Raw genomic sequence first — 15,243 nt, 5'->3', positions numbered from 1 at the left:
TTTGAGGATTTAAAAATCCTGGATTAACAGGAACCGTTAAGCTTTTGAGAAAGTGGCTGGAGGGCGATCTTTGGCGATCTTTTGTATTGACTCTAAGGGGCAGATTTATCAAGGGTCGAATTTCGAAGTGATAAATACTTCGTAATTCGACCATCGAATGGCTTAACTTCGACACCGAATTTGACCGTTTTGCAGTCGAAGTAAAATCGTTAGATCGAATGATGAAATCCTTCGAAGTATTTCATCCATCGATGGAACGATTTTTCTTCGACTTCAAAAAAACTTCGAAAAATGCTCTAGAAGGTCCCCATCGGCAGGTTTAATTTGGCGAAGTATTGAAGTCGAAGTTTTTTAAAGAGACAGTACTTCGATTATCAAATGGTCGAATATTCAAAGTATTTTTACTTCAAATCAAATTCGAAGTCGGAAAATTCCCTCTAATTCACTTCGACCCTTGATAAATCTGCCCCTTAATGGATGAATAAAGTATTGGATGTTATGCACTTTACTCTATGTGTTGCTCCATGTTACACTAATGAACATATAGTTTTCCTTTAACCCGACTCAAGAGATCTAATGGAATGAAGACATTCATTTAATGTTGTGGATGTCTGTTTATGCTATACCTGTATTAGGTATGTAGCACAACTTTGTGTGAGGCAAATACTGTATATATTTAATATGTAACTATAACACATTCAGTGACACCTGTACCTTTCCCAGACTAACTACAGCAAGGTTAATGTTGTTTAAACAATAAGATCCCTTTTTTATTATTTAAGTGAAGCAAATGGCAGGGATCTAAATGTAACAACAAAGGGGACCCTTCACCCAAAAAAATATTCAAAAGCCTATTTTATCACATTAGTCAAGCAAAATGAACTTTAATTACACAATATAAATTATTTAAATCTTTTTTCCTTCAGTCTGGGAATTCATAATTAGAAGCAAGCGGGCGGGAGCCATTTTGTGGACACTGTTATTAAGACAAGTGTTGCATCATCTCAGAATCTTGTTTGTGCACCAGAATGGGGGACCCGATGTCCATCCTCATGCCCTGGCTACACAATTAAATGGTGAAGAGAACGGGGGAATGTGTGGAGAGCAGTGACATCTAGGAAGTGCTGAATGGAAAGTGAAAGTAAATGTCTGCCCCACCTCTATGCCTAAGTCATAGAGGAGGGGCAGACAATATTTGATTTACAGCTGAGCTTACAATAGCCATGAATGCTCTAGTAAAAAATAGAAATTAGATTTCATGTTTAATTTGGAAAGACTTATTATACAGCTTTTTATGTCTGGGTGACAGCTCCACTTTAAACAAACAGCCTATTATAAAACAGTAGCAGTTCAACACTATTATATAACGTATACAGTAAAACTGTAATGCTGTATTAACGCCCTTGTCCCAGTCCTAAATGATTTGTGCGCATTGGGGCCCTTATGTATTAATCCTCTCCAAGTCGTGTGATTTGGTTTCCCTTCTTCTCCAGAGCATAGAAGAAGCATGATCCATGATTCATAATGCAGAGTAAATGCATGCAGCTTTGCACGTTGGCACTACATACCTGTCACTATTTAATGTTATGCAGAGTGTCTTTCCCTTCTAGCTATAAACTCTGCAGAGCTGTACAAGAGTACAGATATAAAATAGTTTTTACTAAAAAAAAGGTGAAATTCCTATTGAAAATGTAGGGTCAATTTATTTTTTAAATAAATACTAATGCACTTTATTTTCTATGCTTTATCTTCAGTATAACACCTGAAAAGTTTCCTGATGCTGGCCTAGAGGGAAATTTTTGTAGAAATCCAGACAATGACCCTAAAGGACCCTGGTGTTATACTACAGATTCCAGTGTTAGATTTGAATATTGCAACATTCCACAATGTGAAGGTAAACTATTTTTTATTATGCAGTTAACCAGATAAATGAAATATGCAATTTAACTGCATTTTATATGAATTTAAATATATTTAAATATATATTTACCATGTATTGCTAAAACATTTGAGGTTATTTATTAAATTTGAGGTTTTTTACTATGAAATCCAAATTTTTCGTGTAAAAAAAACACAACATTTTTCTAGATTTATTATACCCTGAGGCTGCAAAAAGTTCAAATCTGAAAATCTGCCATCTCAGATCTGCCGAGGTTGTATAATTAGCCCAAAAATCAGACTATTTCTGGCTTTTTGGTCAAAAAGCCAAAAATTTTGACTTTTCAGGAAAAAGTTAAAAAAAATTGAACAATGGAGAAAGTGGCTGGAGGGCTACGAAACACGTCAAGCGTAATAGTTCTGTACACTATTGGCAATCCTTTGTATTGACTGTTAATGGAAGAATAAAGTACTTTATGTGGTGCCCCATGTCACATAGATGAACAAAAAAATAGAGCGATTCTGGAAAAAAATCTGAAAAAATCGTACCATTTGCATTTTTTCTTGATTTTCATGTTTGTCCCGATCAAATAAAATCGTGATTTTTTTTTAATAATAAATAAGGTCTAATCATGGATTCTAGTTTGGTCAGACTTTTTTTCATTAAAATAGACAGTTAAATTTGGACTTTGATAAATAAGGCCCTAAATATAATATACAGTATGTCTATGAAGGTCTTCATTCATTCACGCCACTGATATACATTATCATCAGCGATATGGCTAAAAACCTGGCATTCTGAGTATTCTTGAAAACATTTCAGCACTCACCCAAGTGGCTTCTAGGGATGAGTGATGAAATGTATTTAGTACTCAGAGTCCAGCTGCTCTATACTTATTTTATACTAGATATTGTACACCTAATATAAGCTGCTGAGTGGCTACAAAGAAAGCCTTTAAGTTGAATAGGGCAAAAGTGCACATTCAAATAGCAGATAAAAAATAACCTCTGCACATAATTATTTGGTTAATTTTGGTTGAAAAAGGACAATAGTCAAGTTCAACCCCATCACATGAGTTGCAGGGAGTTGCTACTGCCCTAAGACTAGCCTAGTTAAAGGAGCATTAATCCCAAAAAATAAAAGTGTTATAAAGTAATAAAAATATAATGCCATGTTGCATTACATACATAAACAAGCTGCTGTGTAGCCATGGGGCAGCCATTCAAAACTGAAAAAGGAGAAAAGGCACAGGATTTTTTTTTCTGATTTTAAGCAAATTTTAAGCAGTTACCAAAGCTTTCCACTATAGACATTGCTGACTGCAGCCTGGATTTAACTACAATATTGTCTACCTAAAGTGCAGTACATTGTTCTATACCCATATACTGCAGACTAATTGTTTCCTTTGACTTTTCATTTAACTTCTGCCAGCAGTTCTACCACCAAGGCAATCAGCATTAACAAAAGCAGGTATCTTTGCCTTGTTCCTAGTGAAAAAATTTCTGCATGCTTACCATTAAATTTAATAATTTGCAGCTGGCTCTTTAAATAACAGCTTTACCCACAAAATAAAATGTTATCCAAATACCTTCAGTACAGACCATAGATAATGCTAGTCAGCCATATAATTTTACTTTGACTATACCATTCAATAGAAGCGTCAAATGCTATTATCACCTCAAAGTTATTGTTTCCCCCAACAAATCAATCAAGTTCCTACTCAGGAACTTAAGTGCTCTAATTGTGGCTTTACATATAAAATAAGAATACCAATGGGTAAAAATAAGCTGCTCCATCTTTTTTATTCTCTCTCTCTCCCACCTGTATGTGAATTTAAATGGGTATTACAATCAAAATCTGCAGATTCAGAGTAGCGCAGCAGAGCTCACGCGCACCATCTTCCTGCTCTTCGGTAAGCTTTGGGTCTTCTTCTGGCGCTTCGGCAATTTCTTTGACCTTCAGCGTATGCGCAGTTGTCAAAGAACGGAAGACTGCTCCAACTGCTTACTTCCCGAAAAAGACCGAAGAGCTGAAGATGTTGCCCGTGAGCTCCGCTGCCCTGAATCTGCAAAGAGAGGTAAGTAAAGAGATAGGGTTAATTACCGAAGTTACACCTAGACTGGGGGAGGGGGTCTATGAAGGTAGGTGTTTTTGAGAAAAAAAGTTTGGTTCTCCTTTAAGGACTGGAGTCTAAAGCTGCACTGCACCAAGTGGGGCCTTACCAGGGACATATAAAGAGGCATAATTATGTTTTCATCCCTTGAGTTAATGCCCTTTTTTATGCAAGACAGAACTTTATTTGCTTTAGTAGCCACATAATGACACTGCCCAGAATTAGACAACTTGTTACTTACAAAAACCCCTAGATCCTTCTCATTTAAGGAAACTCACACTGCCATTTAGTGTATAACTTGCATTTATATTATTTTTGCCAAAGTGCATAACCTTGCATTTATCATCATTGAACCTCATTTTCCAGTTTGCTGCCCAGTTTTCCAACTTAGACAAATCACTCTGCAAAGTGGCAGCATCCTGCATGGAACCTATAGTTCTGCACAATTTAGTATCATCTGCAAAAATAGAAACAGGACTTTCAATGCCCACCTCCAGGTCATTAATAAACAAGTTGAAAAGAAAGTGTGGAAGGAAAAGTCTTGCAGGCCCTAGATGGCCCCTCGCATTCCTAAGCCCCCCTCCAAGGTAGACTGAGCAGTTTCAAAGTGCCCATGGGGCCCTTCTATGAACTGTTTCAAGACTACCCAGGAGACAGTGTGCCATCTGAGAAGGTCCTTATCAGTAGTATGTTATGTTATCCTTTTGCTTCTAGCAGGTGCCCTGGCCTTGAAGCTCTCCCACTATGTTACTCCCTTCTCGTTCACATAGCTAGCTAACACTAGATAATTGTACACGGAGACACTATGATAGATACTTGGCAATACTCCCTTTTGTCCCTAGAGAGGCCTTTTCCCATTGAAGTTCCTCTCCTGAAGGGTATATAATGTGTGGTCAATCTTTTGTTTCTCAGTTCTGACCTACTTGTGTATCAGAACCCACGGAGCTCGTGTATGTTTATTATATAAATAATAAACTTGGATTATTCCTTTTACCTCAATGATCTCCTGTTTTTGGATTATTCCCTAACAAAAGGGACCTAGTACAGAGCCCTGCAGTACTCCACTAACAACACTGGTTCAATTAGAAAATGTTCCATTAACCACCACTCTTTGTAGTCTATCTTTTAACCAGTTCTCTATCCAGGTACAAATAAAAGGGTTTTCTACTTACCGGAAAATCCTTTTCTAGTAGGCCCGAACTGTCAGTGCAGACGTCAGGGGTTTTGTCTTGATTCACCTCTGGAGGCAGGACAGAAAGATTGATGCCTCTTGGCTCCTCCTCCTTCATATAAGTGCTGGCTCCACCATCTTCCCTCAGTTATTTGTAAAGCATAGTTGGTGGAGATAAGGATAGAAAGAAGCCAAGTGACAACAGATAGAAAGGAAAGGATAGTGAAAAAGATGTCCCTGTGCCCATACTAAAATCAGCCTGGGTGGGACTTACTGCACTGACAGTTCGGGCCTACTAGAAAAGGATTTTCCGGGAAAGTAGAAAACCCTTTTTTCTCTAGTCGGCCCTCCTGTCAGTGCAGACGTCAGGGGACGTCCAAAAGCTGTCCTTTTTATAGGGTGGGTAGCTGCATAAAGTCTCAACTGAACTTCTGTACTGCTGTTGCTTGCAGAACTTTCCGGCCAAACGTGGCCATTCGAGAAGCAAAAACATTTAACTTATAAAACTGAACAAAAGTGTTTGGTGACGCCCAAGTGGCTGCTTTGCAGATCTGCTCTGGTGATGCCATGTTCTGTAAAGCCCAAGAAGTACTTTGTGCTCTGGTAGAGTGGGCTTTTACTGAAAAAGGTCTGGCCTTCTGGCTGTGATCATAGGCCGAATTGATTGTGTCCACCAGCCACCGTGCTATTGTCCGTTTAGAGACCGCACTTCCTTTAGTCGCTCCTGCGTAAGACACTAGGAGGCCGTTTGCAGTGCGATACGAGCTTGATCGTTTCAAATAGATGCGGACTGCTCGCACTACATCTAGTTTGTAAAGGATTTCCTCTTTGACATTTTGTGGCCGAGGACAAAATGAAGGTAAAACAATCTCTTCATTCAAATGAAAGCTAGACACCACCTTAGGTAAAAACTCCGGAATAGTTCTCAAAACTACTTTATCTTCATGGAGGATTAACCAGGGCTCTTTGCAAGAGAAAGCCGCTATCTCAGAAACTCGCTTCGCAGATGTAATAGCGATGAGGAAGGTAACCTTCAACGACAGCCACTTCAAAGCACATGTCGCCATCGGCTCAAAAGGAGGTTGTTGTAAAGCAGCTAGAACCAATGGCAGATCCCAAGCTGGGGTCGGATCTCGTACAGGTGGTCTCTTCCTGAGCACCCCTCTGAAAAATTGTCGTATAGCAGTGTCTTCTGCCCACTGTACATGAGTAAGCGCAGATAGAGCCGATACTTTGAGTCTTGAGGGTACGTAAAGCCAGACCCTTCTGGAAACCATCGGTGAGAAATTCTATCATCGATTGGGTAGTGACATGTTCCCAAATGATGTGACGGTGGGCACACCAGCATATGAAAAGTCTCCATACTCGATGGTACACTCTAGCAGTAGTTGGTTTTCGTGCTTGAAGTAGAATCTCTATTGCATTCTGTGAGAACCCCTGCTGTTTCCACCATTGGGTCTCAGCAGCCAGGCCGTCAAACGGAGCATAGGTAGGTTGGGGTGTCGAATAGGGCCTTGGGTGAGCAGATCTGGCCGACAGGGAAGTCGCCATGGTCTTGCTATGGAGAGCTGTACTAGGTCTGAGTACCAAACTCTGTTGGGCCAGTCTGGTGCAATGAGAATCACCGTTGCTCTGCTGTGTTTTATCTTCCGAATTATCCGAGGTAGAAGCGGTAACGGTGGGAATGCGTATATGAGCACGAAATCCCAGGGGATGACTAGGGCGTCGACAAAGGCTGCCCCTGGGTCCCATGATCTGGCGCAGTAGCTGGGGACCTTGAAGTTGTGCTTTGAGGCTAGCATATCCACCTGGGGCCTTCCCCATCTTTGAGTCAGAAGAAGGAAGGTGTCGCTGTTGAGTGACCACTCCCCGTGGTCTATGGTTGTTCTGCTTAAGTAATCCGCTTCCCAGTTCTGGACTCCCGGGATGAATACTGCTGAAATCATCGGTACGGTCCGTTCCGCCCAACTCAAGATGCGGGTTACCTCGTTCATTGCTCCCTTGCTGCGGGTTCCGCCCTGCTTGTTGATATACGCTACAGCTGAGGCGTTGTCGGACTGGATTCGGACTGGTAGGGATGTGAGCAGCTGTGTTAAACTCTCTAAGGCTAGGGCGATAGCCCGTAGTTCGAGCACATTGATGGGTAGCAGACTCTCCTGTGGAGACCATAGTCCCTGAAGATTGTTTGATCTGTAAACTGCTCCCCAGCCCTTGAGGCTGGCGTCTGTCGTGACTATCTCCCACTGGGGAAGAGCCCAGCTGCGGCCTGTTTGTAGATTCTGCAAAAAGGTCCACCATGTCAATTGTTTGCATGTTATTTCCTCTATTGGTATCACTTGGTGGAGGTCCTTGTGATTCTTGTTCCAATGAGTTAGGAAAGTTTGTTGAAGGGGTCTCATGTGAAACCTGGCAAATGGAATGGCCTCTAAGGCGGATACCATGAGACCGAGAAGGTGTAGGCAGTCCTCGGCTGACCTTGTAGTCCGTGTCAGAAATGTGTGAGTCGTGAAGATCAATTTGATGATCTTTTGCTGAGGTAAGGACACCTTCTGTGTGACGGAATTGAATAAGAGTCCGAGGAATTGAATTGTCTGGCAAGGCTTTAAGCAGCTCTTGCGGTTGTTGAGAAGCCACCCGTGTTGGGTGAGTACTCGTATGCACATGTCTGTGTCCCTGGCTGATTGTGCCTCCGAATAAGCCATGATTAGTAGGTCGTCTAAATACGGTATGATATGTATTCCCAGGGATCTGAGGTAGGCCACCACTGGAGTCAGAATTTTGGTAAAGATACGTGGCGCAGTACAAAGTCCAAAAGGCAATGCAGTGAATTGGTAATGTTGATTGTGGATCGCGAACCGGAGATACTGTCTGGATACAGGGTGTATGGGTATGTGGAGGTAAGCGTCTTGTAAATCTATCGAGGTCATGAAGATGTTTGGCTCCATGGATGCTATGACCGATCTTATGGATTCCATTTTGAATTTCTTGTTGTAAACCATGTGATTCAATGGTTTCAAATTCAGAATTGGTCTGAAGGAACCTTCCTTTTTCTGTTTGAGAAAGAGGTTGGAGTAGAAGCCCTTGAACTCTAGGTGTCTTGGAACTTTTTCTATCACCTCCGTGATAAGTAGATGTTCCACTGTGTCCCATAGAATGTGTTCCTTGTGTGGTGGTATAGTGGTTGGAACGAACCTTCTTGGTGGTAAGTGAGGGGAGAAGGGAATTCTGTAACCCTGTTGAAGAATGTTGATCACCCATGTATCTGTCACATGAGTCTCCCATTCGCCCACGTATCTTTGCAGTCTGCCCCCGACTGCCCCCTTCTGCTGCCTGATGGGGGGCAGAACTGGTTTATCCTGTGGCTGGTTTCTTCGTGTTTCTGTTCTGGTGATGCCAAGCGGGCCTACCGCGTTTGTTATTCTGGTCTGTCTGGGACGACCTGTAATTGCGAAAGGAACGAAAGGGCTTAGCTTGCGGATTCCATGGTCTCTTGCCTGAAAATTTGTTAGAGTTATCAAATCTCTGCCTCTTCCCTGCTGGTAAGAAGGTGCTTTTGCCCCCAGTGACTTCGGCTATAATCTGTTTGAGATCTGGACCGAATAAAGTGTCTCCCGTAAACTTGAGAGATAACAATTTGAGTTTTGAGGCAGTGTCACCTGTCCAGTGACGAAGCCAGAGAGCTCGCCGTAGTACTACTGCATTCGCAGTTGCCTTTGCTGCTAGTTTGACCACCTCAATGGATGCTTCGCCAAGAAATGCTGGAGCTGTTGCTAATTTATCTACTTCGGACTGTAATTGTTGTTGAGAGGATGGTGGTTGGCGTGTCAACTCTAGGGCCCAGTGCCTAGCCGTACGGGCCAAACCCGCCGAAGCGACTGCTGGTCTTAAGGTGGCGGCCGCTTGAACATAGGCCTTCTTTAGTGTGGATTCCATCCGCCGATCTAAAGGGTCCTTGAATGCAGCTTCTTCCGCTGGTAGTGCTGTTTGTCTGGAAAGGCGGGCCACTGCTGAATCCACCTTAGGTGCTCTATTCCACTTCTTTTCGAATTCTTCTGGAATAGGAAAGGTGTTAAAAAATCTCTGAGTGGGCGCAATGCGCCTGTCTGAGTGATTCCATTCTGCTTCAACTGCCTGAGTAATTGACTTGAAAACTGGGCATGTTGGCTTAGATTTTTTGCGCCCCCCTAGTAGCTTATCTGCCTTTGAGAGAGGAATTGTTTCATCCTTAATTTCAAGTGTTTGAAGCATTTGTCGTAACAGCTTCTTAGACACTTCTGGGTTTATCAATGACTGTTTTTCCTCATCAGAATCACTGTCAGAAGTGTCATTGGAATGATCAGATTTTTCTGATAGTAGGTGGGGAAGTAGTTCATCTTCTGACTCTGAAACCAGACCCTCCTCTGACTCAGATGAATCTGAAAGGATGGTCGATTTACGCTTTTTAGGTTCTCTAGATGTTGAGGGTTGTGGAGGTTGAACTGTATTCATTATCCACTGGACGAAGTCACCAAATTGATGTGGTGTTGGTAATGGTGGTTGGGACGTAGCACCCTGGTCACGTGGGCTAGATGTTAAGGCCTCTGTAGCCCTTTGAGATAACATAGATGTTGATGGGATAAAAGGTGTAGGTGTGGTGGGTCCACTAGAATTTATACCCTGGGGAGGGGTATTAGGAGCAGAATCCACCCTGTCAGCCTGTTGTGGAGGGTGTGGGGACAGTATTGGGGCCTCCAACGAATCTGAGCTCCTGTTGGGTTTACAATCGGAACAATAGTTCTTTTCAGATTTCCTTAGGGAATGCTTACATGTCTTGCATTTTGGTAATTTATCTGGTCTCTTCTGAGACCTTGTCTCCCTTTTCTTGGCAGTGTTAATCTCTGCTCTTAACTCGGTGAGGGAATCTGTCTGATCCATGGTATCTATATGCAGAGAACCGCAGTAACTCACTGTTTTACTCTCAATCTTGCGACAAGCTGTCTCGCATTGCTATTCCTGTAAATGCGCGGTTAAGACTAGCGCCGTTTGCCTGTAGTCGCGATCGGTGACGTCAGCGCGCTCAGTACGCACTCTGCATTTTGGCGCGAGTGGACCGCGCACAGTGATGACGTCAGAGCGGCTCTCTCGGTTCTGCGCGAGAGATACGCTGCCGTTGCGCTATGGAAAGAACATGTTACCTAGCATGATGTGCGCACAGCTCGCTACTAGACTAGCTATGTGTCACAAGGTGTCCCCTCTTGTTATATGGAATTTACCTCCATAATGTGGCGTCCATGTCTTTGCTCTGCTAAGTGAACAGCTCAGCATGTTCAGCAGAATAAACTTGTAATTTGGTCACATCTAGGCAGCATCAGCGTGCCCCAGTAACAATTATGTCGACCTTTTCCCTGTTCTGTTCACTGAACAGTTCAGCGTTTACAGCAGATTATGAATTCTCACTTAGCCTGTGAGGTGATCTGGTCGCATTACACTCTCATGGATAGCTCAGCATATCCAGAGTGGTAGAAGTCTTCCTTGTGAAGTAGAATTATAATAAATAAGAACTATAATTAGAAAATAATAAAATAATAAAATAAAAATAAACTGTCCTTCACCTCCGAGGCAGGACAAAAAACTGAGGGAAGATGGTGGAGCCAGCACTTATATGAAGGAGGAGCCAAGAGGCATCAATCTTTCTGTCCTGCCTCCAGAGGTGAATCAAGACAAAACCCCTGACGTCTGCACTGACAGGAGGGCCGACTAGAGAAACTATGTTTCAGACCAACATTCCTTAATTTAACCAGTAACCTTGTGTGTGGCACTGTATCGAATGCTTTAGCAAAGTCTTGGTAAATCACATCCACTGCCATCCCAGAATCTAGGTCCCTGCTCACCTTCTCATAAAAAGAAATTAAAGGGAATCTGTCGTCATTTTAAACTTTTTTTTTTTGTATTTTTTATAAAAAACACATCCATAAACACTGTCTGGCAAATAAAATGTTAATCCACAAATCCATGCATAAGTTATTTTAGTTTGTATTTTGTCATGGGGGCTTCCATTTCTGCTCATTACACATTCATCCTGTGCTGCTCTAACAGTACCTGTGTGCTTGGAGGCAGCCACTCTGTAATGAAAAGCCAGGTCGCACTACGACATGAGAATCTAGCTGTACACTCCCCCTCCCATCTCTGCCCATGCGTGTGATGTTTGGAGGAGAGAGGTCACATGGTTTGAAGGGAAGCAATTACTTTCACTTTCCTACCTTCTGCCTTCTCTACAGCTGCACTAGCAGCCCCTCCTCCCACAGACACTATCAAAGCTCGTTCTGTAAGTTTGATCTCTGCATTCCTTTGGAGGGGGGAGCTTTCTCTCCTTGCTGCCTTCCTAGTTTGTTTTACTGGTTACTAGATGAGGTAAAGGAGCTGTGAGTTCCCTCTGCTATCCACCTCACACAGACCTTGCGCCTTTCCTAACTGCAATACTTTTTTTCATTAACTACTTACTGCCTCCTTTCTCCTGAGCTATTTTAACCCTTCCTAGACTTCCTCTTAAGTTTCCCTGGTTTTCAAGTATGTCCTCCTTATTTTATCCTTTTTTTCTATTCCCTGTCATCAGTCCTGGGAGTGTACTCCTGTGTTTCTGCCATTCATTTTTGTGTAAACAAATATAATAAACTATCTGTGTGTGTGTGTGCGCGCTATCTGTGTGTGTGTGTGTGTGTGTGTGTGTGTGTGTGTGTGCTATCTGTGTGTGTGTGCGTGCTTGCTATCTGTGTGTGTGTGTGTGTGTGTGTGTGTGTGTGTGCTATCTGTGTGTGTGTGTGTGTGTGTGTGTGCTATCTGTGTGTGTGTGTGCGCGCTGTGTGTGTGTGTGTGTGCTATCTGTGTGTGTGCTATCTGTGTGTGTGTGTGTGTGTGTGTGTGTGTGTGTAAAATTGCAGAAAGGACCCGCACTCCGTTTTCCAAAAAGTTCAATGATTTATTTTAAAACTCAGTGTCTCCAACGTTTCGGCCCTCTTTGGGGCCTTTATCAAGGATAAAGTGCTGTGTGTTGCAAACCTTTAAATACCCATAAACCCTCCAAAAAAGACGCCCTAAGATGACATCACCAATCAAACAATTCGATTACACAATTAAATTAAATCACAGTTGTGAAAACATTTTTTTAAAAGATCGAGTGTAAGACATATCCGTCATTGAGAAGTGTATAAATACATAAATATATAAATATATTAATATATATATAAAAAAAACACCAGTGGGTGTCACCTCGATGCCAAGAGTGAAATATCCATGTGTCAAATCCATATAAAATCACTTTAAAAGTTCCAATATTGCTCACTACATTTCCAGATTCAGCAAATACATTGTAACATCATCATTGGCACATATCCTAGACCTTTCTCCAATAGCGATTGTTCAGCCACCGATAATTGATGTTTGGACAAGTTGAATATTAAGTTTTCCTTCTCACCGCCTGTGGTTGTTTCTGCGATCTCGTGCTTACTGGAGTTGCGCTTGCCGCCACGGCGGGTGGCCTTCCTGGGTCCCGATCGCTTCTCTGGCGCTCTCCTAAAAAAGCCGCCGGTGGACGTGGAGACTCTTGCATGCCGGTTTCCCCTTCACTCTCTGATGCGCCGCTATTTGCCGACATCCCCGGTGACCTCCGTGATCGCCATTCTGGTCTCCTTCTCCTCGGGATCCCTCCCTGTTGCCAGCGATACACGGATCCTTCCTTGTAGTCTTGATTGACTTTGAGCCGCTTTGCGCTTTTGAACGCCAGTAGTTCCGCTCTATACTTGCTGGTTTGATCCTGCAAGCGTCCCAGCCAGTCGGCTTCTTTATCGTTCTGCAAGGCTCCACGATGTGTCGATTCAAAACTGGACAACTCATTCCGAGTGTCCCGCAGCTCCCGGCCCACGTCCTCAATCACGAGGAGCATCAGATCCAACGAACACTTGTCGAGTATCTGACACCACCGCTTACAGAAGGTGGGGTTAGTGCGGCCCAAGGTTGGTGTGCTGTTCAGACGGAAGCCTCTTGGGATTCTGCTTTCCTGGTAGTAATCGGACAGGGAGACGCCATGTAAATGCAATTCTCTCTCCCTTTTCTTAAGTCGGAGCAGTTCATGGAACGCTTCCCTTGCTCCCAATTTGCCAAAAGTCTCCTCATATGTTTCGGAGAACGATTTCGGAGAATCTGTTGGGCTTCCTCTGGTGTAAAGTTTTCCCTCTGTGTAGTGGCCAATCTTTGGTTGCCGTCATCCATGATCGCCAATTGGAGTATATCGCTGTAGAAAAATTCTGTGGGGTGCACGGTATAAATAGGAGACGTATAGTCCCCAATATACAACGATTATTGCGAATAATACCCGCACTCCTTCACATCTCACTCAGCCGGGTGCTCGGTCAAAGAATTGAGTATATATAATTGCAGAAAGGACCCGCACTCCGTTTTCCAAAAAGTTCAATGATTTATTTTAAAACTCACAGTGTCTCCAACGTTTCGGCCCTCTTTGGGGCCTTTATCAAGGATAAAGTGCTGTGTGTTGCAAACCTTTAAATACCCATAAACCCTCCAAAAAAGACGCCCTAAGATGACATCATCACCAATCAAACAATTAAATCACAGTTGTGAAAACATTTTTTTAAAAGATCGAGTGTAAGACATATCCGTCATTGAAAAGTGTATAAATACATAAATATATAAATATTTATGTTTGATTGGTGATGATGTCATCTTAGGGCGTCTTTTTTGGAGGGTTTATGGGTATTTAAAGGTTTGCAACACACAGCACTTTATCCTTGATAAAGGCCCCAAAGAGGGCCGAAACGTTGGAGACACTGAGTTTTAAAATAAATCATTGAACTTTTTGGAAAACGGAGTGCGGGTCCTTTCTGCAATTATATATACTCAATTCTTTGACCGAGCACCCGGCTGAGTGAGATGTGAAGGAGTGCGGGTAGTATATATATATATATATATATATATATATATATATATATATATATATATATATATATATATATATATATATATATATATATATATATATTTATTTTTGAAATGTAAGTGGGGCAGTGATCACAGGACTATCTTATTTCAGTCCTTCTGAAGTGGTGTCAGTGAGAGCTTATCTTGATTCCTGCCTATTGTTCAATTGACAGGCTCAGCAGACAAGGCTCTATTTACATTACAGCAGCTTGTAGGAGGGAGGGGTAATGACATCACTCCAACTTGCAGTGCAGCAGTAAAGTGTGACTGAAGTTTATCAGAGCACAAGTCACATGACCTGAGGGCAGCTGGGAAATGTCAAAATGTCTAGCCCCATAGCAAATTTTAAAATTAGATATAAAAAAATCCATTTCTTGTTTTGAAAAATGGATTTCAATGCAGGATTCTGCTGTAGTAGCACTATTAACTGATACATTTTGTAAAAAACATGTTTTTCCACGACAGTATCCCTTTAAGTTAGTCTGGCAAGATCTATTAAGTATATAATCATGCTGTCACAAACTCATAGTATTATGATTTGCTATGAAGTCCTCTATCTTATCCTTTATAACCCTTCTAAAAGCTTTCCTACCACTGACGTCTCTAACTTGCCTATAGTTTTGAGGCTGAGAACGAGATCCCTTTTTGAAAATAGGCACCACATCAGCAATTCCCCAGTCTATTCACCATGCCGGATCTCCTGAATCCTGAATATTTAAGTAAAGAGGTTTGGCAATCACAGAGCTAAGCTTGCTAAGTACCCTGGGATGAATACCATCTGGCCCCAGACCTTTGTTTATCTTAACATGTTCTAGTCTCTTTTGAATTTCCTTATGTGTGAACCATGCATCGTTAGTTGTATTACTAGAATTGGGACTATTAAGAAGGAACCTTCATTAACTGGCTCCTCATTTGTGTAGACAGACAAAAATATGAGTTCAGAATCTCATCAACCAGCTGACCCCCCACGGATATTAAGGGAACCACCCCTTCCTGTTTCATTTTCTTACTATTTACATATTTAAAAAATAATTTTGATTCTTTTTACTGCTTTTTGCAATATACTTTTCCATACCGATTTCAGCTTGCCCAATAGCTTTTTTGCATGAT

The 15,243-nt window shown here is 42.2% G+C and overlaps 1 protein-coding gene across 2 annotated transcripts in view; it reads left to right on the top strand.

Annotated features, from left to right (window-relative positions):
• LOC108717414 (plasminogen) overlaps positions 1-15,243 on the top strand; it is a 169,537-nt gene that overhangs the window by 44,044 nt on the left and 110,250 nt on the right. For both annotated transcript variants that reach the window (XM_041564500.1, XM_041564499.1), the window contains exon 5: positions 1,755-1,894. In XM_041564500.1, the coding sequence (XP_041420434.1) occupies positions 1,755-1,894 (140 nt within the window). The remainder of the gene's footprint in view (positions 1-1,754; positions 1,895-15,243) is intronic.

This window comes from Xenopus laevis, chromosome 5S (assembly GCF_017654675.1).
Source record: "Xenopus laevis strain J_2021 chromosome 5S, Xenopus_laevis_v10.1, whole genome shotgun sequence".
In the NCBI taxonomy this organism is placed as follows: Eukaryota; Metazoa; Chordata; class Amphibia; order Anura; family Pipidae; genus Xenopus; species Xenopus laevis.
The sequence above is the reverse complement of the archived record's forward strand: the minus strand, read 5'-3'. Positions and strand labels throughout refer to the sequence as shown.